Source organism: Neovison vison, chromosome 9 (genome assembly GCF_020171115.1).
Source record: "Neovison vison isolate M4711 chromosome 9, ASM_NN_V1, whole genome shotgun sequence".
Classification (NCBI taxonomy): Eukaryota; Metazoa; Chordata; class Mammalia; order Carnivora; family Mustelidae; genus Neogale; species Neogale vison.
In genome coordinates this window covers 71,824,237-71,852,069 of record NC_058099.1, presented here as the reverse complement: position 1 = coordinate 71,852,069, position 27,833 = coordinate 71,824,237, and the positions used below count along the sequence as shown (strand labels likewise).

The window sequence follows — 27,833 nt, the reverse complement described above, 5'->3', positions numbered from 1 at the left end:
TGAAAATAAATTTTATTTTGGGTGACAAAATATTTGAAGAACAGTACTGTATACTTCTGAATATTAAGAACAAGTTTCTTTTAGCAACTTCTGAAAATATCCAAAACAGGAGTTGAGTGGAGCTCACAGCAACAATTTTCCTTAACTATTTTAATAAATATGAATAATCATAAAAGATCATTTGAAGTATCCAAAGAAAGTATGTTCATATTTCACTATGACTATTCCACCTCCAGCAAATATTTCTGAGCGCCTAAAATGTAGAGGGTCTGTTTCAGGTGGTTGGGGTTTATTATGAACAAAACATAAAAATTCCTGCCCTCAATGGAGGCTTTGAAAAATTAGCATATAGGCCCTCAGTAGGCAGGCAGACAGAAAATGGACTCTTCCAGTGTCTCTAGATGTGGCCTCCATCTGTTGGGATAAAAGCCATTACCTGGAAAGGAGATCAGCCAAGCAGGGAGAAGGGAGCATTCATGGCTATAGCACAGATCTAGCTGATAATGTATTATTACACAGAGAGGTGTTCTACGGGCAACAGATTAAGCCTAAATACACAATCATGGGATTTTGTCCCCTGGAATTTCAATGAATGACTGACTACCTAGGTGAATTCATTTCATTCTAGTGGGTAGATGATCTTGAACTTAATAGCAAATCCAATCATAATTCTAAAGATTACATACAAAAGGGTTATGAGGGAGAGGATTCTAAATATATTAAGAAACTGAGAAAAAGTTTTAAGAAATAATGAAAGACTTTCTTTATATTATCACCTGTTATAAAAACAGAGCAAACAGTAACCTCTTGATTATTTTCAGGGAATAGCACTAACTAGTTATTATCTTCTTTTTTGCAGATACATCTTGGCAAGGGCATTGGCAGCTCTAGTGTGTGATGTTCCATTTCCAAAGTCCTAGGAGGTATTCTTTTCCTGATTGAAACACTCTTCAGTGAAAAATTCACTATCAGATAGAATATTTTGGCTCATATGAGTTCTATGTTAGCTCTGTTCCCCAAAAGAGGATATGCTGCTAACAGAATCTAGGGAATGGGTCATGAACAGTCTTGTGTGATAGCTTTACAAAAGACAATTTAGCATATGAACATATTTAAAATCAGTAGGAAAGGGTGAATTATCAAATGGCATGTGGAATTGGGTATTAATACAGAAGGCGAAAGCTGTAGATTCTTAGGTCAAATGACATCAAAGGAAGTACTGTATATATACACTTTTACTTTGTATGCAGTTAAGATGGTGGTTACTTTGCTCTGTCAGTATAATGATGGATCCAGGCTTGCTCAACAGCTTGATTCCAGTCATCATTATCATAGAATAGTCACTTAACAAGGGCATCTAGTTTAACAACTCAGATGTGCTTATTAGCAGCTGACTCCCCCTACCCCCCACAGTTCACAGCACCAAAGAGGAGTGCTTTTGTCAACCTGTAGTTTTACTACCAGTGTATCAAACAGTTAGGCACAATAAGAACCAGAATCAATAAAAATACCACAAGTTTCAAATGGACTATTTGCCAGTGTTGAGAACATCCTTGTGTCCTGCCAATTGAAAGGAGCAGCCACATAATTTTTGGGGTCTGCATAATCAATTCTGGGATCTTCAAAGTTGAAGAGTCAGTGTTCAGTGATTCCCACTAGCCTGTCAGTGAACCAGGCCCAATTAGAGTAACTTCTATGAATTGAAGGCCCTACTAAGCCAGCAGCTTTGCTTCAGGCAAGAGTGGGGGATACATTTTCTTGTAAGGGGCAGCTGCTGCAATGTGATACACAGCTGAGATACTGCTGGGACCAGGGCAGCTGTATTCTTAAGTATACCATGTACATTTTACACCTGAGGTTTGTGTCCTTTTTATCTTGTTAGATAGTTGAGCCCAAGAGTAACCTAATAGCTGCTTTACAAAAGGTGTATACTTGGTAGCCTTGTTAGGGTATCAAGTCAAACTACCCTTCTCCCTGACCACAAGGGCATCTCCTTTTGCCAGAAATTCCAATCAACAGAATGACTAGTTACAGAGACTGAAGCACAAAGTGGTCATTAAAGGCTGTGGGACCTCAAAGTTATCTTCTTTACACACAATTCTTTCTGACTGGAAGAATCCCTTCTGAATTATGGGAAGTAGGAAGTATAACATATAACACATTCCTACTACACTTTCAGATTTAGAAGGAACCACAGTATACTGCACTTGTCAAAAGGCCAGTTCATAGGCTCACATTCATTTCCCTTGCCTACTGTAACCCCTGCCCTAATAACATTTTTTAAAATCTAGATACTTCCTACCTCCATGTGAAGTGCTAAGAATTTGATTTGGGCAGCTGTATCCCATAAAGCCGTAAGTTTGAGCACCTTTCCTCTCTCAGAGTTCCCCCAAATACTTGGGTGGGTGCCAATGGCCATGGGTCCCCATTGGAGACAGGAAGCTTTCCCTTAAAACAGCTGATGTTGGGGTATATGGAGGTATGAGTGGCTTCATGACATTAAAGAAACATTTACTTTACTTGCATGAGGTGTGCTCACATTTTAGCCAAAAATCTTCCAATAATTTAAGTTCATCAAAAGCCCTGTAACAGGTGGTATCATCTATTTCATTACATTGAAAGGAGATTTTTAAAAAACAGAATTCTCTGATGATCTTTTAGGAATTCCTCACAACACCAACCCTTTAATAAGTGTTGTACCCACTGATTGATGTAAGCTTGGGTTAAATAATAACTTTCTACCTCCCCAGCAGAGGGATGGCTAAATTATGTTCAAAAGGAAACAGACTTAAACATGTAAGAGCTCAATAGAATCAAGCTTACTGCTCGATCACAAAATGTTCAAAAGGTAAAGATGTGAATTGGAATTTTGTTCCACATATTTCAGGTTCCCTGGGTGTTACTGTGTAAAAGCTGTACCATGTTAAAGCATGATATTTTACAACTTCAAGGCTATTCTGACAGCATCCTAGTAGAGTCAGTGAGGTCTTTTGTCACAAATGATAGTGGCATAAAACATGAGCATCCATAGCCCAAAGACCTACATGGAGGAAAGGGAGACTAGGAAATTTTCTGAGTTATCTAAAGGGCATGGCTTCTTTCAAAAGGGCTTTGAAATATCAGCCTATGTCTATTCTCTGATAGACTTTCAGAGTTGCTTTTTGGATAAAATTCTTCCTACATTCATATTTATATGTGTGGGTTTTCTGGAGTCAAATCCTTCCAGACAGAAGGATTTTCCATAGTTATTATTATCAATAGGGTTTTCCCTCTCCCTGAATTCTCTGGCAAACATTTAGAGTTGACTTCTTATACAATTTTCCAACTTCATTACATTCATAAGATTTTTCCCCACTGTGAATTCTCTGATGTATTCTGAGGTTTGATTTCTGGCCAAAACTTTTCCCACATTTGTTACACTGAAAAGGTTTCTCCCCTGTATGAACTCTCTGATGATCACTAAGTATTGCCTTACGGACAAATTTTTTCCCACATTCATTACACTTAAATGGTTTCTCCCCGGTATGAATCCTCTGATGAACTCTAAGGGTTGATGTCCGGGCAAAAGTTTTCCCACACTCATTACATTTAAATGGTTTCTCTCCTGTGTGTGTTTTCTGATGTTGAATGAGATGGTCTTTTCGCCAGAAGGATTTTTCACATTCATTACATTGATATGTTTTCTCACCACCGTGAGTTCTCTGATGTATCCTGAGGTTTGACTTCTGACCAAAAGTCTTCCCACATTCATTACACTGAAAGGATTTCTCCCCTGTGTGAATTCTATGATGATCTCTGAGGGTTGACTTTTGAACAAAAGTTTTCCCACATTCACTACATTTATAGGGTTTCTCTCCTGTATGAATTCTCTGATGTCCCCTAAGGGTTGATTTCTGGACAAATGTTTTCCCACATTCATTACACTTATAGGGTTTCTCTGCTGTGTGAATTCTCCGATGTGTACTAAGGTGTGACTTCTGGGAGAAAGTTTTTCCACATTCATTACATTCAAATGGTTTCTCTCCTGTGTGAGTTCTTTGATGCTGAATGAGATGTCCTTTTTGAAAGAAGGATTTACCACATTCATTACATTTATAGGGTTTTGTCTCAGAGTGAGTTCTCCGGGGTACTTGGTGGGCTGACACCTGGTAGGATTTCCTATTTTCATGATAGTCAAAGGATGTATCCCCAGTTTGTGTTCTGTCATTACATACCAATGGGTTCTCTTCCATGACAATTCTCTGAAGTTGAGTGATGTGTGACTTCCTGTTGAAATTATTTCCATTTGCATTACATTCATTGTGTTTCACAGGCATGTTAAACTTACTGTATTCCTTGACAGCTGATTTCCCACAGAAGGATTTCCCACACTGGTTAAGAGGAGAGTATTTCTCCCCAATCCCAGTTCTTTTATAGTCAAATACAGTTGTTTTTTCACTTTTCCCCCTAAATTCATCATCTTTATAGGATTTTTCTCTTGTGTGAATACTCTTACCTGTAACACAAGCAGCCTCTTCATAGATGGCCTTTCCAATTCCATCATATTTAAAAGCTTGTTCCAAAGTTTGACACTTTTGATTCTCAGGAAGATTTTCCTTATAACTGAGAGCTTTTCCATTTTTATTATATTCATGAAACTCCTCTCCAGTATGAGTTCTCTCAAACTTAATTTTGAAAGACAAATTATCACATACACTATAGCAATTTGGAATTTTTGTTGGATAGGTTCTATTCTTGATGATAAATTGGGAAATATTCTGCAAATTTACTCCCCATGAGTCATATTTACAGGATATCTTTTTTGAAACAGGAGCTATGCACAGATTAAACGGTTTTCCCAAAACTTCCTCTTCCTTTATAGTCAATGGTTTATTATCGATGAATATTATTTCCTGCAAGTGTTTATCTTGGATTTTCTTGTTCTTCTTCATCAGGTCATCATCTCTGATCTCTAAAACAGAGATAAATTGAAGACACCTTATAAACCTTACATTTGTTATGGGTGGGAAATATACAGCCTATACATTGCATTTCATTTATTGGTTTTCCAAGATCAAATAATTTATGTGTGTGTGTATCCTCACCCTCCTTTAGCCAACTGAGCCACCCAGGTACCCCTTTCTCACCCTCCTTTAAAAAAACAATATTGATATAGTGAAAACGAGAGAGAAAACTGGTAATACACACATATCTGTATCTGGATTATGATAAATTGCATTTCCTATTGGGGTGGAGAAGGAATAGAAATAAGACTTTTACAGGAGTGGTTAATTTAGGGAACAGGAAAACCAGATAATGGGATGAACACAATGGGACTATATAAACTTAAGTACAGTAACAAAAGAATTAGGAGATAATGAACACTGATAGACTAGGCCCAACAGGGGAAGAGTTTGCTTTGAAGAAATTTATTACAGTCCTACACACCTAGGCTATACTGATAGAATACTCAATTTGCTATTCCTTATTTCCATTCAATTCTTCAATATCAAATCAAAATTGGTAGTACAACCTTCCTCACAATTAAATGAAGAAGTTTATAGTTCAGGATCTAACCCATCTTATAGCCATAAATCACAGAAATACAAACAAGTGTAAAACTGATAAAAGGAAATCTATTCTTGCAACTAAATTAGATTCACTGCTCAATTCCTGCTGTGGAACCTTTATTTTATCAAAACTGAATGGTTAAGTCAGAATGGCTAAAATTAACAAGTCAGGAAACAACAGGTGTTGGTAAAGATATGGAGAAAAGGAACCCTCCTACATAGTTGGTGGGAATGCAAGCTGCTGCAGCCACTCTGGAAAACAGTATTTTTTCCTCAAAAAGTTGGAAATAGAGCTACCCTATAACCCAGCAATTGCACTACTGGGTATTTACCCCAAAGATACAAGTAGTGATCCAAAGGGGTACGTGCACCCTAATATTTATAGCAGCAATGTCCACAATAGCCAAACTATGGAAAGAAGCTAGATGTCAATCAACAGATGAATGGACAAGGAAGATGTGGTGTGTACACCCACACACACAATGGAATACCATGCGGCCATCAAAAAAACCGGAAATCTTGCCATTTGCAACAATGTGGATGGAACTAGAGGGTATTATGCTAAGTCAAATACGTCAATCAGAAAAAGACAATTATCATTACGATCTCACTGATATGAGGAATTTGAGAAATAATACAGAGGATTACACAAGAAGGGAGGGAAAAAATGAAACAAGATGAAACCAGAGGGAGACAAACCATAAAAGACTCTTAATCTCAGGAAACAAACTGAGGGTTGCTGGAGGGGGGGAAGGTGGGAGGGATGAAGTGGCTGGGTGATGGACATTGGGGAGGGTATGTGCTATGGTGAGTGCTGTGAATTGTGTAAGACTGATGAATCACATACCTGTACCCCTGAAACACATTAATACATTACATGTTAGTACAAAAAATTGAATGGTAAGTGAACTTGATCACTTCACCCTAAACTTCCACATTTCAATTTGACATGAGGGGTATATGTATTTTATATATGCATGTATGTATGTAAGCTCTATGCCCAATGTGGGACTTGAACTCATGACCTTGAGATCAACAGTTGCATGCTCTACTGAGCCAGTGAGGTGCCCCAAGGGGTGTGATTTTAAATGGGGGTATCACGGAAGGCCTTGCTGCAAAGAGGGCACTCAAAAAAGGTCCAAATCATTTATGCATTCTAGATGGCTGTCCTTTGAAGGTTTTATGAGTTGTAAATACCATCCTCTATCTTTGGTTCATCTCTTCACTCTCTTAAGTATGATACATAATTTATATCTGCATAAAACTTATATATACCATTTAACAGTACAGAGTGAACACTAGTATAATTAGAAACCATGTCAATCTGAAATCAATACTATGCTGTATGTTAACTAACATAAATTAAAAAAAAAACCATGTCAAGAAACAGAAAACAGAAATGGCTCTGCAAAAATCCCTACTTATCTCTGCCCAGTTACAACTCCTTCACGCTTAAGAATTCACTACTCTTTTAATATTTATATAATTGTTTCCTTGATTTTTTTTTTTTTAAAGATTTTTTATTTATTTATTTGACAGAGAGAGCACAAGCAGGCAGAGAGGCAGGCAGAGAGAGAGGAGGAAGCAGGCTCCCTGCTGAGCAGAGAGCCTGATGCGGGGCTCGATCCCAGGACCCTGAGATCATGACCTGAGCCGAAGGCAGCGGCTTAACCACTGAGCCACCCAGGCGCCCCTGTTTCCTTGATTTTTTTGTGTGGTTTTACCATCAACATATGAATTCCTAAAGATATAACTTGAGTTTTGAATTTCCGACATTTAATAGATGCAACCAGACATGCATATTTATATTGTTTGGTTTCTTTTGCTTAAGATTATTATCCCTTAAGGAATACAACTCTTTCTTTATTCTACTGCTGATAAGCCCAATTTTTAACACAAACAAACAATACTGCCATAAGTAAATATTGTTTTATTTATCCTAGGGAATATAATCATGCCTTTATGTAGGGTCTATAGTTAGGAAAGGAATTCCTTAGTTACAAATTATGTAAAACTTTAACCTGATCTGATAACTTTTTCTATTGGTAAGATCCTTTAATAGTTCACACCTGCATCAGGACTTTGCCAAATTTGTTAATGTCACATCATACCATGTGTCTCTCATCTCATTTTGTATTTTACTTTGCATTCCATGAAAGCTAATGAGAGACTGAACACATTTTCAAGGATTTAATGGCCATTTAAAAAGTTCCTGTTCAGTCTTTTGCTTATTTTTCAATTGGGATGTTACCTTTTCTTACGTTGACTTATGGAAGTTTTTACATTTTTACAATACTTACCCTTTCCAGGTTACTTGTACTATACACATATTCTGCTTTTTTATGGCTTGTATTCTCATCCTTTTAACAGTATATTTTATAAACAAAGTTCTCAATTTTAATGTAGTCAAGTTTATTAATCATTTTCTTTTGATTGGTGTTTTGCCTTTGAGCCTAAAAGAAAAGTCTTGAAATACAAAGGTGTTTAACGCCAAACTGACCTTCTGGAGTCTTAAATACTCCAAGAGAATTCTGTCTGCTAGTGCTCAGGAACTCACCTTGGTGGCTCTGGTTTGAGAATTCTTCCTCTAAGAACCAAGGCTCCTCTCCATGCTCCAACTTAAAGATTACTGCTGGTTTGAAAATGCAGTTCCCTGTAAACAGGGAACAATGGTGTATTTAGGATGGATGATGACCTTTTGAGTTTCCAGAGTGTTAAAAGATATAGCTTCAGAAGCAGCACCCTGAATACCCATATTTGAACTTATTATGGTGAGTCATCAAAACACTTCTTTGGGACGCCTGGGTGGCTCAGTGGGTTAAGCTACTGCCTTCGGCTCAGGTCATGATCTTGGGGTCCTGGGATCGAGTCCCACATCGGGCTCTTTGCTCGGCGGAGAGCCTGCTTCCCCCTCTCTCTCTGCCTGCCTCTCATCCTGCTTGTGATCTCTCTCTGTCAAATAAATAAATAAAATCCTAAAAAAAAAAAAACCAAAAAACACTTCTTTTATTCCTCAAAAGGGCTTAATTTTATACTCTGAATGAAATGTCTCAATAACATTAAAATCTAAATAAAATATTCATGTGTATTGATGTATAAAAAGGAAACGCCTTTTATTTGCTATGATGAGGGTACATTACACTTAAATGCTCACCCACTGAGACGAGGTTGTTGTAGTTCTCCAGCATCACATCTCTATACAGAGTCCTCTGAATAGGACCCATTTGCTGCCATTCCTCTTGGGTGAATTCCACAGTCACATCCTTGAATGACACAGATGCCTGCAACAGGACACTTTTCTGCTCAATCTGAAGGGTTCAGAATTAGTTGACAGAGAAAATATCCCTAAAAACAATTCTTATGCTCACTCTAAAGAGTTTAAAACAAATGAATACAAAGGATGCATATTTTGAATCTAACTTTAACTTATATTTTGGAGCTATTCAATGAGTAAAAATATCTGTAATTTAATTTTTATATATTTGTGAGTTCTATCCACATATTGTAAGTATACTAAACTTTGTTTAAAAAATTTTTTTAAGCAAAAATGATTAAATTTCCTACAATTTTTACTCAACACCCCAATCCACTACCCTGGGCATATTCTAGGGTAGGGGTCAGCAAATTATTACCTGTGGCCAAATCTAGCTTGCCACCTTTTTTTTTTTTTTTAAGAATTTATTTATTTGACAGAGAAAGATCACAAGCAGGCTGAGAGGCAGGCAGAGAGAGAGAGAGGGGGAAGCAGGCTCTCCGCCGAGCAAAGAGCCCGATGTGGGACTCAATCCCAGGACCCCAAGATCATGACCTGAGCCGAAGGCAGTAGCTTAACCCACTGAGCCACCCAGGCACTCTAGCTTGCCACCTTTTTAAGAAATAACGTTTTCCTGCAACATAACCACACACACCCAGTTATTCTGTATTGTTCATGGTAGCTTTTGTGCTATAACACCAGAGCTTAGTAATTCTATCAGAGACATTATAACTATCAAGAGCTGAAAACATTAACTATCTGATCCACTATGGACAAAATTGGCCAACTTCTGGACTAACCAATCAATTAAAAAATAGAATAACAGCATAAAAACAACAAAGACAATACAATTAACAGAGGGATATATGCAGATTGAAAATAACAGGACAGAAAAAAATATACATAATTATGAGCCAAAGAAAGTTGGTTATATTAACATAAAAACAATAAAGGTAAGAAAGTATAATAATATATAGTAACTATTTATGATCCTTTTAACAGAAAATATAAAAAACATAAATTGGTATGTATTTGAAAACCTAGCTTCCAAATATAGTCAATTTTCTTTATTCACAGATTCTGTACCTGCAAATTCACCTCACTAAAATATACTTCTAACCTACATACTCATTGTTTTGCAATATTTATGGACACTCACAGAAAGGTAAAAGATTTGAGTGTCCAACACATTTTCCCAGCTGGATAATGCTGGATAATGCAAGATAATGCCTTGCCAAATGCTCTTTTTGCAGACTACCTAGCACATTCTTTCCATTTTTGAGACTTTTTTCTTGTGTTCCCCCACCTGTGTAATGCAGAGATGCTGTATAGTATTCTTGAGTATAAGAAGGTTGTTATGTCCCTTAGGGAGACCAAGTGTGTTACATAAACTTTGAGCATTAATTATGGTGCTGTTGCCCTTTAGTTCTTGTTCAAGAAACATTATATTAAATAAGGTATTTTTAAACACACATAAAACAAGGTTGTATATTGAATGGCTGACTAAAATGTTTTGATTAGAAACTCAAAGGAACTTGCTCCCCTAGAAGCAATGACTCAGTATTTACTAATTTAGTGTTCATGGAGATTTTATAGAAAATAACCATGTGAATAGTGAGAATCAACTATATATAACAAAAGTTGACAGAAAATGAGATAGATGGATCCATAATAATATTAGTTTTATAAAATTATAAGAAATTTTAACACAACTCTCAACTCACAGGGCAAGCAGACTGAAAACACCAATAGAAATTTAGAAAGGGGTCAGCAATAACCAAGAGGGAAAATCTGGCCTGCTGCTTTTTTTGTTTATTTGTTTTGTTTTGTAAGTAAGTTTTTACTGGAACATGGTCACGTTCATTTGCTTATGTATTGCCTATGACTGCTAACAGCACTACAACTGAACAGTTCAGTATTTTCAAAGAGACCACATCTCCCACAAAGCCTAGTACCTGACATTTACAGATGAAGTTTGCTGACCACTGACATAGAAGGTTTAAATGACATCAATAACCAGTTTGAGTAACTGAAACATATAGGACAACATAATCATAACAAATTATTTTCTAGTCTATTTTGCATATTAAAAATAAAGAGAGGGTACCTGGGTGGCTCAGTGGGTTAAGCCTCTGCCTTCAGCTCAGGTCATGATCTCAGGGTCCTGGGATCAAGGCCAACATCGGGCTCTCTGCTCACCAGAGAGCCTGCAGAGAGCCTGCTTCCTCCCTCTCTCTCTGCCTGCCTCTCTGCCTACTTGTGATCTCTCTCTGTGTGTCAAATAAATAAATAAAATCTTTTAAAAAATAAAGACAGTAAGTCTCACCAAATTAGAAAAGATTACAAACATACAGTGTGGCTTTGGATTTTAGCTCAGAGATGCAGAGAGCTGAAAAGAGCAATACTAACAAGAACAAAGGTAGGCAGATTGAAAATAAAGGTCTTTTTTTTAATCCATCAGGGAAATGAAATTGCTTAACAAATAAGCAATTTGAAATCAGGAAAAAGACAGTATATCTCTAGGGAGAATCAGGACCCACATGTTTGCTTACTGGACCATATGCTACCAAAATTCATATAAGATGATAGAAAGATAAAGCTAGAAACACTTTAACAACCTGCTAAAGGCGAAGGTTGTGTGTGTCACAGATATAGTATGATTTCTACCTTTTTGGGATATTTTCTCCAGGGACATAGTCTGTTCACAGAGAGGACTGGGGGAGAATTTTGGGGAAGTCCTTTCCTACTCCATGTGATACTGGCTAGTGTAGGGGAAGAAAAGTCATTTCTTAAATCCACTTAGATCTTATTTAGGGAAAGGTCAATAAAACAAATAACTTGAGGCCACTGGTGGTATCCCCTTGCCGTAAGAGGACAGCAGAAGCAGATACTAGCAAAATGCTTCCCAGACCCATCAGCCTTATCTCTCCTCAGTAATAAAATATCTAAATGGTAAGATGCGAGTTCTTAGTGAGGTTAAACTGAAAGGTAAGTCCCAGAAAACTCATTATTTGGCCTGTCTGGTAGCTCCATGGAACATCCCATTCATAAAACTGTCTTTATCTGACATAACTCCAAGCTTAATCATTGCAAAAAGCATTTTCTCTGGGGGGAATGAAATTTGTTAAGAAAGAAAAAACACCCATGGGATATTCTTTACCATCAGGGCTACCTCAGGCAGTTTGTAACAATTAAAGGAAACAACAGTCTAATTAAAAAGCTTGGAGCATAATAAATACGGAAGGGGCTATGAAAAGCTCAGACATCTATCTGGGAATCTAGAAGGTGGCACACATGCCCTGGGCTATGTGCATATTCAGGAAACATCTGAGAAAGTACTAAACTTGCTTCTCATTAACCTTGAGGCTCTGTGAAAGAAAAGTGAAAGTGAAAACAAGAGAGTAAAATGCCAGGCTAACTGCTGAAGGCATTCTATACAGAGAGCATCTTGCAAAGATTAAAGCCTTACTGGTTACACGTATTTAAGGAAATCCTTGTCCAATTATTAGCTGACTATTTAGCTAATGAAGCAGAGACTTTGGCAGAGACTACATGACAAAGAATATACGTTGTACAGAATCCATTCAACAGAGTCACTAAACAAATGACAGCTGCGGTGGAGTAGTATTTGGGTGATAAATTGACACCTTATTTTTTTTTTTTTTTAAGATTTTATTTATTTATGGGCGCCTGGGTAGCTCAGTGGGTTAAGCCGCTGCCTTCGGCTCAGGTCATGATCTCAGGGTCCTGGGATCGAGTCCCACATCGGGCTCTCTGCTCAGCGGGGAGCATGCTTCCCTCCCTCTCTCTCTCTCTCTCTCTCTGCCTGCCTGTCTACTTGTAATCTCTCTCTGTCAAATAAATAAATAAAATAAAATAAAAAGATATGTTTAAAAAAAAAAAGAGTACACCTACCATATAAGAAATATTAATAGAGAAGCCATTCAAGTTGTAATGAGAACACATTAGATGATAACTCAAATTCACAAGAATAAAACAACTATGTAGGCAAAAGTTACTATACAGGTGAATATATAAAAGGCATTATAAGTGTATTTTTTGTACTTATTTTTCTCCTATATGATTTCAAGAAAACTGTATTAAGCAGTAACTAGAAATCTCACGCTATGTATAATAATATAATTTTGATAATAACAGCACAAAGCAGAAGTGGCTGGAACTAAGAGGAGGAAAGTTTTAGAATATTCTTGAAATTAAGTTGATAATTCATCTGAACAAGACCATCATAGTTAAGACATTAAAGGTAATCAATAAGGTAGCCATAATAGAAAAAAATGTAGTAAAGGCACACGGTAATTAAAATGGTAACTAGGAGATATTACTTCAACAAAAAAGAAGTAATAGTGAAATAGAAAAACAAAATGGACTTACTACCTACTGAAAAGAAATGTCTAAATGGAAGGCATATATGCTACTTATCATAAGTCACACTAAATGTTAGTGGCTAAAAACTTAAATTAAAAGGCAAAGACTGGCAGAATGGATTAAAACAAACAAACAAACAAACAAAACCACATTATCCAATTGCATCCAGTCTGCCAGACACACTACATTTAAAGACACAATAGCTTGAAATTAAGACTGGTGAAAAATATATTATGTAAGCAGTTACCAACAAAGCCCTGAACTGCCTAGAGTAGGAGAGAAAATAGATTTTAAGACAAAAATAGAGAGAATAAGGACCTTTTATAATGGTAAAAGTGCCAATACATGAAGATGATATAACAATGACAAACATACATACCTAAAATACAAATACATGAAGCAAAAACTGACAGAATTAAAAAGACAAACAATTCAATAATAACAGAGATTTCAAAGCCTCACTTTCAAAATGGATAGGACTATTAAATAGAAGAATAATATGGGAGACCAAGACAGATACAAAGATATCTATAAAAACACTCAGGCCGACACTTGCAACATACACATTCTTTAAGTACATATGGAACACTCTCCAGTATAGCTTATACATTAGGCCACAAAACAAGTCTCAATACATATTAAAGGTTAAAATAATATAAAGTATCTCCTATGAGCAAAATAAAATGAAACAAGGAATCAATGAGAAGGAAAACTGGAAGTTTAAAAATATGTGAACATCAAACACCACACTCTAAAGAAACTCCTCAAAGATTAAAGAAAACTAACAAGGGAATTACAAAATGCTTTGAGACAAATGAAAGTGAAAACACAACATATACCAAAACTCATGAAATATAGCTAATGCAGTGCTTATAGGGAAATTTATAGCTGCAACTCCTACATTTAAAAAGATCTCAAATTGGGGCACTTGCATGGCTCAGTGGGTTAAGCCTCTGCCTTCGCTCAGGTCATGGTCTCAGGGTCCTGGTCTCAGGGCTCTCTGCTCAGCAGGGAGCCTGCTTCCCCCCTCTCTTTGCCTGCCTCTCTGCCTACATGTGATCTCTCTCTGTCAAATAAACAAATAAAATACTAAAAAAAAATCTCGAATCCATAATCTAATTGTACACCTTAAGGAACTAGAAAAAATATGTGTGAACTAAACCCAAAACTAGCAGAAGAAAAGAAATAATAAAGATGAGAGCAAACAGAAAACAACAAAATAGGGAACAGAAAAACAATAGGATCAACAAAGCTGTTTCTTTGAACAATCAGAAGAACTGATGAACCTTTAGGTAGACCAAGAAAAAAGAACACTCAAATTTACTAAAATAAGAAATGAAGGGCATTACTACTGACATTGTATAAACAAAAAGGACTATCAGAGAGTACTATAAACAACTGTACACCAACAAATTAGATAACCTACAGGAAAAGGACAAATTCCTAGAAACATTCAGACTATTAAAGCAGACTCAAAGAGAAATAGAAAATCTGAACAGATCCCTAGAAGGAGACTGAATTAGTAATTAAAAACCTCCCAATAAAGAAAAGCTCAAGACCAGATGGCTACACTGACAAATTCTACCAAATGTTTAAGAAGAATTACTACAAATCCTTCTCTAACTCTTCCCAAAAAATAGAAAAGGGAACACTTATTAACTTATTCTGAGTTACTCTGAACTAAAGCCAAAGAAATCACAAGAGGACTAATGATCAATATCCTTTATGAATACAGATGCAAAACTCAACAAAATACTAGTGAACAGAATAGCATTTTTAAAATGATTATACATCATGACCAAGTAGGATTTATCCCAGAAATGTGAAGGTGGCTCACCAAATGAAAATCAATTTACAAAACATACTACAGTAGGAGAATGAAGGAAATAAACCATATGATCATCTTGGTGGATACAGAAAAAGTATCTGACAAAATCTAATACCCTTTCATGATAAAACAACAACACTCAACAAACTAGGAATAAAAGGGAACTTCTTGAACATAATAAAAAGCACTTATGGGGCACCTGGCTGACTCAGTCAGTAGAACATGAGACTATCTGAGGGTTGTGAGTTTAAGAACCCCAGGCTGGGGGTCCAGTTTACTGGAAAAAATAATTACTTATGATAAATCCATGGCTAATATCATACACAATGCTAAGAGGATGATTTCTTCCAAAAATTAAAAAAAAAATGACAAGGATGCCTGCTATAACCAACTCTATTTATTACACTGGAAGTTCTAGCCCAAGCAAATAGGCAAGAAAAAGAAAGACATCAAAATTGGAGAGGAAAAACACATTTTGTATATGTGTACATATGCCTTGAACATTAATAACAGCACTATTCACAACAGTTAAAAGACAGAAAGAACAAAAATGTCCATCAGTTGGTGAATGGATAAACACAATGTGGTATATCCTTACAATGAAACATTGAAAACACTATGCTAAGTGAAAGAAACAGTCACAAATATGCATTAAATATGCATTAGTGGAGAGATAATTGGCCTGAACTTTTCCTTTCATGTAATGTCTTGGTCAGGTTTTGGCATCAATATTATGCTCTCATGAAATGAGTTGGGAAGTGAGTCCTCATTTTCTCACATATTATACAGTTTCATTTATTTGAAATGTGCAGACTAGGCACATCTATAGTGACAAGTTAATGGTTGTTTCTGGCCTGGTGGGGTATGCTGCGATTGGGTGGGGGGAAGGATGATAGCTAATGGTACAGAGTTTTTTGGGGTTTTGGTTTTTTAGGTGATAAAAATATTCAAAAATTGAGTGTGGTGATGACTGTACAACACTGAATTGTATACTTTAAATGTAAGAATTGTATGGCATGTGAATTTTATCTTCACAAACTAAAAAAAGGACACTAAAAACAGGATTAATCAGATTTTCTTATATCTATTAAAGAAGCTGAATTTATAATTAAAAACCAGCTACAAAGAAAATCCCACGGTCAGGTTGATTTCTTGGTATATCTTCCCAAACATTTGAGGAAGATTTTCCAGAGAAGAGAAAATGAGGACTCACTTCCCAACTCATTTCATGAGAGCCTAATATTGATGCCAAAACCTGACCAAGACATTACATGAAAGGCCAATTATCTCTCCACTAATCCATATTTAAAAATACTAACTGAAATATTAACAAACTGAATCCAGAGACACATTAAATGATAGTATTTTATGGCCAGGTGGGACTTTTCTCAGGATTCCAAGATTAGTTAAACACTGATAAATCAGTCAATATAATTCATTCTTTTAACAGAATTAAGGAAGAAAATTATATTATTATCTCACTAGATGTAGAAAAAGCATTTCACAAAGTATAATATGTATGTATGATTAACAGCTCTGAGGAAACCAAAAATAGAACTTCCTTATTCTACAAAACAATGTGTATAAAAATCCTAGAGTTAAATCCAGACTCAATGATGAAATACAGAGTATTTTCTCCTTCAGGTGAGGTATAAAACAAGGATTTCTATTATCATCACTTGTATTCAACTTTGTACTAGAAAGACAAGAATAAGGCTTAAAAACAAATTAAAGATATAAAGATCGGAAAGGAGTAAGTAAAAATGTCTGTATTTGCAGAAGACATGATTGTGCATATTTTAAAAAATCTAAAAGAATCTACAGGGGCATCTGGGTGGTATTTGGCCCTTGGTTTTGGCTCAGGTTGTGATCACAACTGATGGTTGTGAGATGGAGCCTTAAGTCAGGCTCAGCATGGAGTCTGCTTGAGATTCTCTCTCTCTCCCTCTCCCCCTCCACCCCTCCTGCTCATTCTCTCTGCCTCTAAAATAAGTAAATAAATAAATGAATCTTCTTTTTAAACAACAACAACAAAAAAACACAAAACTGAAAAGAATCTACAAATAAATTACTAGAATAAGTGAATTTAACAAAATGGCTTGATATAAGATCAGTATTAAAAATCCACTGTATTTTAATAAAGTAAAAATGAATTAGAAAATGAAATGTAAAAAACAGTATTATTTATAATAGTACCAAAATAGGGAGGCCTGGGTGGCTCAGTTGGTTGGGCATCCAGCTCTTGATTTAGGCTCAGGTCATGATCTCAGGGTTGTAATATTGAGCCCCATGTCAGGCTCCATGCTCAGCACAGAGTCTGCTTGTGATTCTCTCTCCCTCTCCTTCTTCCCCTCCCCCAGCTCATGCATATATGTGTGTGTGTGCGCGCGCGTGCGTGCACACTCTCTCACTCAATAAATAAAATCTTAAAAAATACTAAAAAAAATAAATCAAATACACAGGAATAAAGCTAATGAAGCATGTCAAAGACTTCACCTCTACTCTGAAAAACTACCCAGCCAGATTTTCTGTGGAAACTGATGGAATTTCTATGAAAATACAAAGTATTTAAATTAGTCAAATTTTTTAAAGAAGTAAAACTTTCAGACCTTACTCTTCCATATTTCATGACTTACTGTAATGCAATCATAATTAAGACAGTGAAGTACTAGGAAAAAGACAAATAATTGGATCAAAGGAAGAGAATACAGTCTAAATGTAGACCTACATTTATATATGGTCACTTGATTGAAAACAGAGGCCCGGCTGCAATTTAGTGGACACAGGACAGTCTTTTCAACAAACAGAGCTAGCGCAACTTATTATCCACATGGAAATAAGAATCTCGACAATTATCTTATTCCACACACAAAAACATTTTCAGGTGGATCAAGCTCAAATAATCAAGTATCTGCTAAGAACTAGGAGAATATCTGTGTGATCTTGGAGAACAAAAAATCTTTCAAAGAGACATACAAAGAACTGTCATTAAAGATGCTGATATTGACCTTTATTAAATTTAAGAACCTGGTTTATCAAAAGACATTACTTTAAAAAAAAAGTCAAGCCAAAGAACCCCAAAACAGTTGCAACATTCATATCTGATAAATGACTTGTATGGATAATACAGAAAAAACTGACTAATCAATAATATAAAAGCAAGGAATCTAATAAAGACAGAGAACTGAGCAGGTACTTTACATAAAAGAACATCTACATGGACAAAATACAAATAATGGTACTGAAATTAGTATTTATTACAGGAAAGCAGACTATTAATTTCAATGAGAGACCACTCTCTGAATGTAAAGTCTGACTGTAGCAAGTGTTGGTGAGAATTTAGTACAGCCAGAACACTAGTATTATAAATTGGTTCAAGCACTTTAGCAAGCTTATTGTTGTATATATTAAAGCTGAACATATGCTTATTCTATGAATCAGTCATTCTACTTCTAGGTATAACCAAGAGAAATGAAGATATACCAAGAGACACACAGGAATGTTCACAGCAGCTTTATTCATAGCAGTCCCCAAAAGGGAAAATACAAGTGAAAAACCCACCAACATGAGAACAAACAAATAAAATCATCATAGAGTCATATAATGAAATACTGCTCAGCAATATAAAGAAGGAAGTAGTGAAACATAGCAAGACTGATGATCTCAACAATGTTATGTACAGAAAAACAAGCTGGACCTCCCTTTCCTTTGAAAAAGAATACAGATTATATGATTCCATTTATATAATGTTCAAAAAGTTATTCTTTTTTTTTTTTCCTAACATGTGATGTTAGAATAGTAGTTGTCTCTGCAGGGCAGAGCAGTATTTATTATCTGGAAATTGGAAGGAGGAAAACTTCAAGGGTGATGAAATGTTCTTCATCTTAATCTGAGTGGTAAATTACATCTGTATACATGTGCATATAGGTAAAAAATCCACCCAGTTCATATTTAAGAATGTACTTCACTAGTATTAAAACTGTACCTCAGTTAAAGAAATAAATAAAAAGAAAAAAAAAGAGTGCATACAAGAGAAAATTAGCAAAATTTTACAGTTAATAATTTAGGAAGGTAAGAAATATCTATTACATTACCCCTTTGTATCTTTCCATAACTTAAAAATTTCCCAAAATGTCATCAGTAAAAATGAAAAGAACCCGGTCTGGCAGACAAACTCTATCCAAAGACAAATGATGAAACAGGGAAATATAGGTCATACATCAGAAAAACAATTAACTATTTAATAATTAAAAAGCTATTAAAGTTAGCAAAAAGGAGGAAGGTTGATTACACAAAAAACCCACACAGATGACTCAGAACTACACTAAATTGTGCACAGTCTCAGCTCTCATACACTTCTGGAACAGGGATCATCATCATTCTGCCCTTGTGCCAAAAAAAACTCCAGAGTCATCTTGACTCTTACTTTACCCCTTTCACATTTTTCACATTCTGTTCATACTTCCAGATTAAAAATTAAATGGCTTTTATTCCATGAATTTCTTCCCCATGTTCTATGTCAGAACTCAGATGAAACCAAACCCTTAACTATGGCATCCAAGGACTTCTAGTGTTACACAGTTTTTGCTATATACAAAATGCATACATTAAGGTTATTAGGGTGGGCTCTAACCCAATTTGATTAGTGTCCTTTTAAGAAGAAATCTGGACACAGATATGTACAGAGGGAAGATTGTGTGAAGACACAGGGGAAAAGCCGTTCATAAGCAAAGAAAAGAGGCCTGGAACAGATTCTTCCCTCACAGCCCTCAGAAGGAACCAACCCTGTCCATTCCCTGATTTTGGATTTTGAGCCTTCATACTGTGAGGAAATAAATTGTTGTGTAAGTAACCCAGTCTGTGGTACTTTATTATGGCAGCTCTAGCAAACTAATATACCTAGTCTGGTTCCAACATTTATCTTGATCTCTCTTATTATCCCCTAAGAGGAATTCCAAAGTGTAATATGCAAAGATTCTTATTGGACCTTGGATGCTTTGTTTAGGCCTTCATGTTGTTTCCTCAGAATGCAGTAACCTCCCTCTACTCTGCAGCAGTTAAAATCTCACCTATTCTTCAGGACTGACACAATCCTTCCCAACTATCCACCTTTGACCAACTAGGCCTACAACATCAATCTGTCCTTTCTGTGACGAATTACAAACCCTGATACTGACTCAACTCAAATGATCAATTAATCAGCTAATTCCCTTAATTATAACTTGTTTCCAGAGTATGAAGACGAAATCTCCACATCATTCCCAGCACCTCCTATGTATTATCTTCTCCAAAGGGACTGTACTTGCCTACAAGAAGTTCAGTCCTTCTTACAAGCATACAAACAGTATGGAGAGACTCAGTCTTAAAGAGGAGGAGGCTAACTGACATTTTAGAAATAGCACAAGGCAGGGGTGTCAGGAAAACATCCTCTTGGAGAGTCCTTCATTCAGAAGAACAGGACATTTTATCATGCGCAGAACAAGTATGCACAGGTTTCTAGGACAAAAGATAGTAACCACTTGGGCTCTACCTTGTGAGAAATGAGGTATTTTTCTGATAATAGAAACCCCAATTCTTTCAGTGGCCCAGTTCCATACAGAGAGGGAATAATCTTTTATTTAAAAAGTTTAATGAGCAGTCTCAACTACAGAAGCTGACGGCTTACAATGAAGCCTATGAAAATGAACCTATGGCAGTTCCTGACCTTGAAGATAATGGTCTAACTGTAGAGACAAATGTATTATCAGGAGACTTCTGGCAATGTATGAAGTAAAGTTGGGGCTGTACAGATTCGGAAAAGGGAAATTAGCCCAGAGGGAGACAAGGGGAAAGAAAAGAGTATTGTTTTCTAGATGAGGCAACCAAAGCTAACTTGTGACACATAAAAGCAAAAAGCCAGGAGCGCCTGGGTGGCTCAGTAGCTAAGTGTCTGCCCTCAGGCTCAGGTTATGATCCCTGGGTTCCGAATGGAACCCGTATTCGCCTCCCTGCTCAGCGGGAAGCCTGCTTCTCCCTCTCCCACTCACCCTGCTTGTGCTCCCTCTCTCACTGTCCAATAAATAAATAAAATCTTAAAAAAAAAAAAGTAAAGAGCCAGACCTCACATTCATTAGAACGGTCACTATCAGAAAACAGCAAGTGTTGACGAGGATGTGGAATGACCAGAATCCCTGTGCACTGCTGGTGGGAATAGAAAATGGTGCAGCTACTGTGGAATGGAATGGTGGCTCCTCAAAAAATTAAACGTAGAATTACCACATGACTTAGCAATTCCATTTCTGAGTATAAAGATCCATTAGACTACTAGTGTCTTGAAGAGGTGTTTGTATTCCTACGTTCACAGCAGCATTATTTGCAATAACCAAAAGGTGAAAGGAACCAAAATGTCTATCACTTGATGAAGAGATAAAAAAATGTGGTATATATACACAATGCCTTATTATTCAGCTTTGCAAAGGAAGGAAATTCCAATACATGCTACAACATGCATGAACTTTGAGGACTTTATGTTAAATGAAATAAGCCAGTCACAAAAAGACAAATACTACATCGTTCCACATATATGAATAGGAAAATTAATAGACAGCAAGTAGAATTTGCCAGAGACTGAATGGTGGGAGGTATGAAGAATGGTTGTTTCATGGGTATAGAGCTCTAGTTCTGTAAGATGAAGAGTTCTGGAGATTGGCTGCACAGCAGTATGAATGTACTTAATATTACTGAACTGTACAGTTAAAAAAATGGCTAAGATGATAAACTATGTTACCTGGATTTTACCACAATTAAAAATAAGTGAAAACAAAGAAAAAGAAAGTAGAGAGCTACCTGTCTTAGTTGTACAGGCTGCATTAACAAAATACCATAGACTGGGTGGCTTAAATGGTAGACATTTTTTTCCTCATAGTTCTAGAGGCCACGATCAGAGTAACAGCATGAATGGGTTCTGGTGACATTCTCTTCCTGGCTTATAGACGGCCACTTCTTGCTGTGTCCTCACATGGCCTTTGCCTGGTGCCTGTGTATGGCTCTGTCTCTCTCTCTCTTCCTTTTTTTAAAAGACCATTAACCCTATTAGATTAGTATCCCACCTTTATGACTTAACTTAACTTTATTCCCTCTTAAACATTCTATTTCTAAATAGTCACACTGGGGGTGAGGGATTCAACATATAAATTTGTGGGTGGGAACATAATTCAATTCATAGTATTAGGTGTATAGAATGAGGATGTGGTTCTAAAGGTCAGTTAGGAGAAGACAATGAGAAGATGATATGATGTAGTGAGGAATAGGAGGATATTTTTAAAAAACTAAATGAGGTTTGGTTTTGCTGTACAATAAAGTTACATAGTAAATTTTTTAATGTCATATTCCCCACTGGACTGTGACCACTATTTGTATAGAAAAACATCTGTATTGTTTAGACTTCAAGTTTTTTTAAGTTAAGTGCATGTCACTTACTTGGAACATCTTGGCTGCTCAATAAACAGTTGCCAAAAAACTCAGAGCACCAATAAAGTTAAAAATAAAATAAGTAGGAAGGGGTAATGTCTCCAAAGCCTGAATGTTATTCTGAGGAACTGGGAATTTTATTGTGTGGGGTGAGGAACCAGAGATGAGTTATACATGTTCAAGATATTACTTCCCTAGGATGTAGATGAACTACCCATGTGGAAGATATGCTTGAGTAGGTGAAGAGAGAAGTGGGAAGGCTGGTAAAGAAGATATTCCAATAGCTCTGGTACAAGACCATGAGATAGCAGTAGGAGAAATAAAGTAGAGGAATGCATTTCAAGTGTATTAGGTTTGACCATATAAAATGGCTGTTATCTTTAACAAATAAGTAGCAAGACATGATTGCACACCAGATGTGGCAGGAGTTGAGAGAGTGAGAATAAGGAGACAGGGATGTATTGCACTTTTGTGACTTGGGTGTCTGGCTGACTGGGACATTATCATCTAATAGGGAAAGATGAGGGCAATTAGTTTGGGAAGGACCATAAATGGGGCTGTAAATGTTAACTTTTACTTTGAATCAGTTGAGCTGGCGGTACCTTGTAGTTACCTATATAGAGATGCTGAGTCAACTATGTCCAACACGGCAGTCACCAGCATCATGTAACTATTTAAAACTTAAATTAAAAATTCAGTCCTCGGGATGCGTGGGTGGCTCAGTTGGTTGGACGACTGCCTTCGGCTCAGGTCACGATCCTGGAGTCCCGGGATCGAGTCCCGCATTGGGTTCCCAGCTTCATGGGGAGTCTGCTTCTCCCTCTGACCTTCTTCTTGCTCATGCTCTCTCTCACTGTCTCTCTCTCAAATAAATAAATAAAATCTTAAAAAAAAATTCAGTCCTCAGTCACACTAGCTGCATTTCAAGTTCTCAACAGGCATATGTGGGTAGTGGCCATCATTTGGGATAACACAGATACAGATTGCTTCCCTCATCATAAAATGTGCTATTGGTGGGGCACCTGGGTGGCTCAGTCGGCTAAGTGTCCAACTCTTGATTTTGGCTCAGGTCATGATCTTGGGGTTGTGAGATGAAGCCCCGCATAGGGCCCCACACTCAGCTGGGAGTCTGCTCGGGATTCTCTCTCCCTCTCACTCTACCCCCCGACCCCTGCTCATGTGCTCTCTCTCTCAAAATATACACAAGATAAAATTAACAAAAATTTTAAAAAGTGCTACCGGTCACAGTAGGCTGCAGAGCCACATTTGTGCAAATTGGGAAAAACATCATTGTTGAAACCAGAGTGGGGATGAAATGAGTCAAAAAGACCAGCTAGAAAAATAGTAAAAAAGGAAGGGAAACTTGTGATGAGACACATAAAAGGGCAAAAGAGAGATGATTCCATGAAAGAAACAGGAAGGATGGCAGCAGAGGCCATCACAGACACAAACACAGGCAATCTTCCAGATGGACAGAGTAGGCGTAGAGTCAGGCACTGCAGACAGATCTGTGAGTTAAGGACGAGGCAAGACCCACTGGATTTGACCGTAGTTAGGTCACTGGTGATGCAGGTCACAGGCATATGAGTAGAGACACCAAGGCCTCAAGCAGTAGACAGAAATGTGAATGTAAATTGTTGGCAGCATTTGCTACCGAACAGAACTTTAAGTTCTCTGTTGAATTTGTTCAAGACGTATTTGAGAGAAATATTCACATAGAGATATTTTCAGGACATGAATGTACCAGCTACTCATGCTGATCTCTAGTTAGTTTAAATATTATCTCTGGAACTAGAAGAATAGTCAGGAAAAGGTCTACTTCTTCTGTTTTATTTAGATGGACAATTGTATTAACAAAAGCCCTGCTTTGGCAATGTGCCCTTACTTCCACTGGGGGAAAAGTGGGAACAACATTCTGCAATTATTTCTGGGTTGTTTTTGGAAAGATCTGCACTATCACCTACCTGAAGATGAACAAAGACATTTTCCATGAGGAAGATTTAAGATTTTCATCAACACAAATCTTGAAACAAATACCTGACTCTCTGCCATGGCTATCAGAAAGAAATCTACACTACACTTAATCTACACTACACTTTGGAAAATCTGTAACTTCCTAGGACTGCCATCTATCCATGTCAACTCTGCTGTACTACTCATCTGCTTTTCTCTACCTTCCTTGAATAGTTCTGATTCATTTCCATTTCTACATTTCTATGTTAATTAACTACCTATAAAATCCATTTATAAAAAAAGTGTATATAAATAACTCACCTGAGATGTGTTCATTTTCTGCTGTTGTTGGGAGAGTACAGAGAACTGTGATGGGTAAGCTGGGGATAAGGAAAGAGGAATGCAATTATGAGAGGTCTGGTGAGCTTTTGCCAGTTTCCTAAAAAATCTCACCACACCCACTGGGGTAAAGGCCACCCTGTGGAAAAATGTTCTGTTGACCCTTGAGAAGGGGCAGGAAGCACCACACAGAGACAGCACTCCCAGAATATATAATACATCTCTGATATGATCATGTGATTGTAACTCTGTTGTTGAATTCACTGGTGACTGTAAATTATTTCTTTCATTTAAAAAAAATGTATATCTCCCTCTGACTAATCAACAACAAAATTAAAACAGAGGGTAATATTAATATCCTATTATTTATACTTTGAGTTAGAAAATCAACAGAAAACTCTGGGGGGAAATAAGATGCTTAGTGCCAAAGTATTTTAAAATCATTTTGTTCTTTTGTAAGACTTTTGATGAGACACTTCTAGTGACTTATGTGTGACAGAATGAACTGCACTGTGCTTTGCTCCTCCTTCTGTCCTGTGTGACCAGGGGACATACATCTCAAGCTCCCCCCCCTTTTTTTTTTTTAATTTCAAAAGAGTCAAAGATAGACATCCCCTCCAATACTGTCATTTTATAATTCTTTATGTTCAGGATAAAGGAAGCTTCAGCATATCTCTAGAAGGCACTTGTGATGGACACACATGAGAGTGGCTTAGAAATCTGGAAAGAGGGAAAAATGAAGAAAATGGGGGGGCCTCTTTAAGAAGGACTGAGACTGAATGTCCTTGGCTCTGGCTGTGACTTTTCCTGTAGGGCCTAACAGTCATTCACCTCTTTCAACCCCAGTTCACCACCTTCTGCAAGCTGGTCCAGTTTCCAGTCACATAGTCTGTGATAGCTTCTGTATATGGTAACATCACCAAATCTGGCTCTTTTTGGACAAGGAAATTAGAACTGTTTCTGGTGAAGCAAATTAGGACCCACTCCTTTCTAGGTTCTTCTGCATGCTCTGAAGCTCTGGTGAGGGTGGTTCCTGTCGGATGAGCTCTTCTTCCAGGTGGGATTCCTGTCCCCAGAGCTCCTCTCCTGCCTGCCACATAAGAGTTACTTTGTTCCAGATGTGGAGACTTAGGCCTAGGAAACAAATTTCTCTTAGTTGAAACTTTCACCGAGAACAAAGTTTCTCAACTTCAGCAGTGCTGACAATTTGGGCTGCATAATTCTTTATCACGTGGGGGCTGTGCATTGTAGGATGTCTAGCAGCATTTCTGGTCTCTACCCACCAGACACTAGTAGCACTCCTCCTCGGTTGTGACAATCCAAATCATCTCCAGCCATTTCCAAAAGTTCCTCCCTCCTTCTCTTCCTCTTTCTTTTCCTTTCTTTTCTTTTCTCTCTTTCTCTCCTTCCTTCCCTCCGTCCTTTCTTCCTTCCTTTTTCTTCCTTCCCTTCTTCTTGCTTTCTTTCTATTTTTAAAAAAAATTATATGGTTGATACTAAGGGAAGAGCTCAGATGTCCATCAACAGATGAATTGATAAAGAAATGTAGTGTACACACACACACACACACACACACACACAATATGCTGGACTATTACTCAGCCATCAAAAAGAATGAAATCTTGCCATTTGCAACGACATGGATGAACTAGAGAGTACCATAGTTAAGAGAAATAAGTCAGAGAAAGATAATTATCACATGATTTCACTCATATGTAGAATTTAAGAAACAAAACAGGATCATAGGGGAAGGGAGGTAAACATAAGAGGAAAATAGGGAGACAAACCATAAGAGACTCTTAAGTATAGGAAAACAAACTAAGTATTGCTAGAGGGGAGGTGGATGGGGGGATGGGGTAACTTGGTGGTGTACATTAAGGGTGCACATGATGTAATGAGCACTGGGTGTAATATGCAATTGATGCATCACTAAACTCTACCCCTAAAACAATACACTATATGTTAATTGAATTAAAATAAAATTAAAAAAATAAAATTACATGGTTATACCTGTAAGTAGGGTGACTATCAAATTAAGTTAAATACTAAATAAAAAAAACAAAGTGTCTTCCAAATATGATGTAAGCCAATACTACATGTTGACTTATACCTTGTACCTATTAGAGCTTACCCACTAGCACTTGGCTACAATGCTTTATAGACGATGACTTATCTCTTTCTGAACAACACCACAAAGCAGTTTTTACTAATATTCTTATCTTCAGATGAGAACCTGACTTATGCCCAAGTGACTAAGGAGGAAATTACCCGATCTTCCCGGCTTAAATTTACGGTCAAGACCGGGGCGCGCTGTATGCCAGTTTGACGGTATATATCCAATACCCTTAAAGCACATGACCCTCCCGCCGCCAGCAAGGGATCTTCCCAGGGCCGGCTGCAGTTAAGCTCCCGCACTCCAGTCCACAAGTAACACCTACAGCACTCGCCCCATCTGGGCCCCCGGAGTCCGTGGGGCTGGGGTCCGACCTCAACCGCCTTCGCCAGATCTAGGTTCCCGTCTGGCTCCGGCATAAGAGGCGGGGCTCCGGCCTTGGGGAGAGCGGGGAGTTCCCGAGATGTCCGAGTCCCTTCCTCGGGCCACAAACCCACCCCGCCCCCGCCGGGCGCGCGGAGGCCCAGGAACCCGCGCTAAGCTCCTCTCACCTGAGGGCAAAACGGCCGTACCCTCGAGGCCTGAGAGGGCGGAAGCAGGGAAGTGGGGTTGATTGCACATGCGCATGGGAAAGTCCAGGATATCCGTTCCTAGAATGCAGCTCGGGGAGTGGTGGTATTGGGGACTACATTTCCCAGAGAAACGCCGCGACTCCTCGCGGATTTCGAGTGTGTCGGGGCCGGCGTGGGGACGGGGCCGTAAAGAGGGAGTAATAAGATGAACGGCCTGTATTAATAGCTGGAGCCCAGGTCCTACCAAACCCTAGAGGTTATGGGATAAACTTTGGCGTAAGGTGAAATACAGTAGGTAGTCATGGATCAGATCCTGGTAGGAGAAAACAAGAGGACAATTGGGAACTGGGGAAATTTGTGTATGGATTGGATATTAGAAATATTAAGGGAA

The 27,833-nt window shown here is 37.6% G+C and overlaps 1 protein-coding gene across 9 annotated transcripts; it reads right to left on the bottom strand.

Moving 5' to 3' along the window:
* Positions 1-27,475, bottom strand: ZNF510 (zinc finger protein 510). Of its 9 annotated transcripts, none has more exons than XM_044265720.1 (6): positions 27,422-27,456; positions 25,589-25,891; positions 24,740-24,798; positions 8,704-8,857; positions 8,107-8,202; positions 1-4,951 (listed from the first exon to the last, which is right to left on the bottom strand). In XM_044265720.1, exons 3-6 carry the CDS (start codon positions 24,752-24,754, stop codon positions 3,255-3,257), a joined length of 1,962 nt encoding a protein of 653 aa, XP_044121655.1. In that variant the 5' UTR covers positions 24,755-24,798; positions 25,589-25,891; positions 27,422-27,456; the 3' UTR covers positions 1-3,254. The 9 variants fall into 9 exon arrangements, with proteins under 9 accessions (XP_044121655.1, XP_044121654.1, XP_044121657.1 ...); XM_044265719.1 differs by lacking the exon at positions 27,422-27,456 and adding an exon at positions 26,041-26,064; XM_044265722.1 differs by lacking the exon at positions 25,589-25,891 and having other exon boundaries at positions 27,422-27,475.
* Between the last annotated feature and the right edge of the window lie 358 nt (positions 27,476-27,833).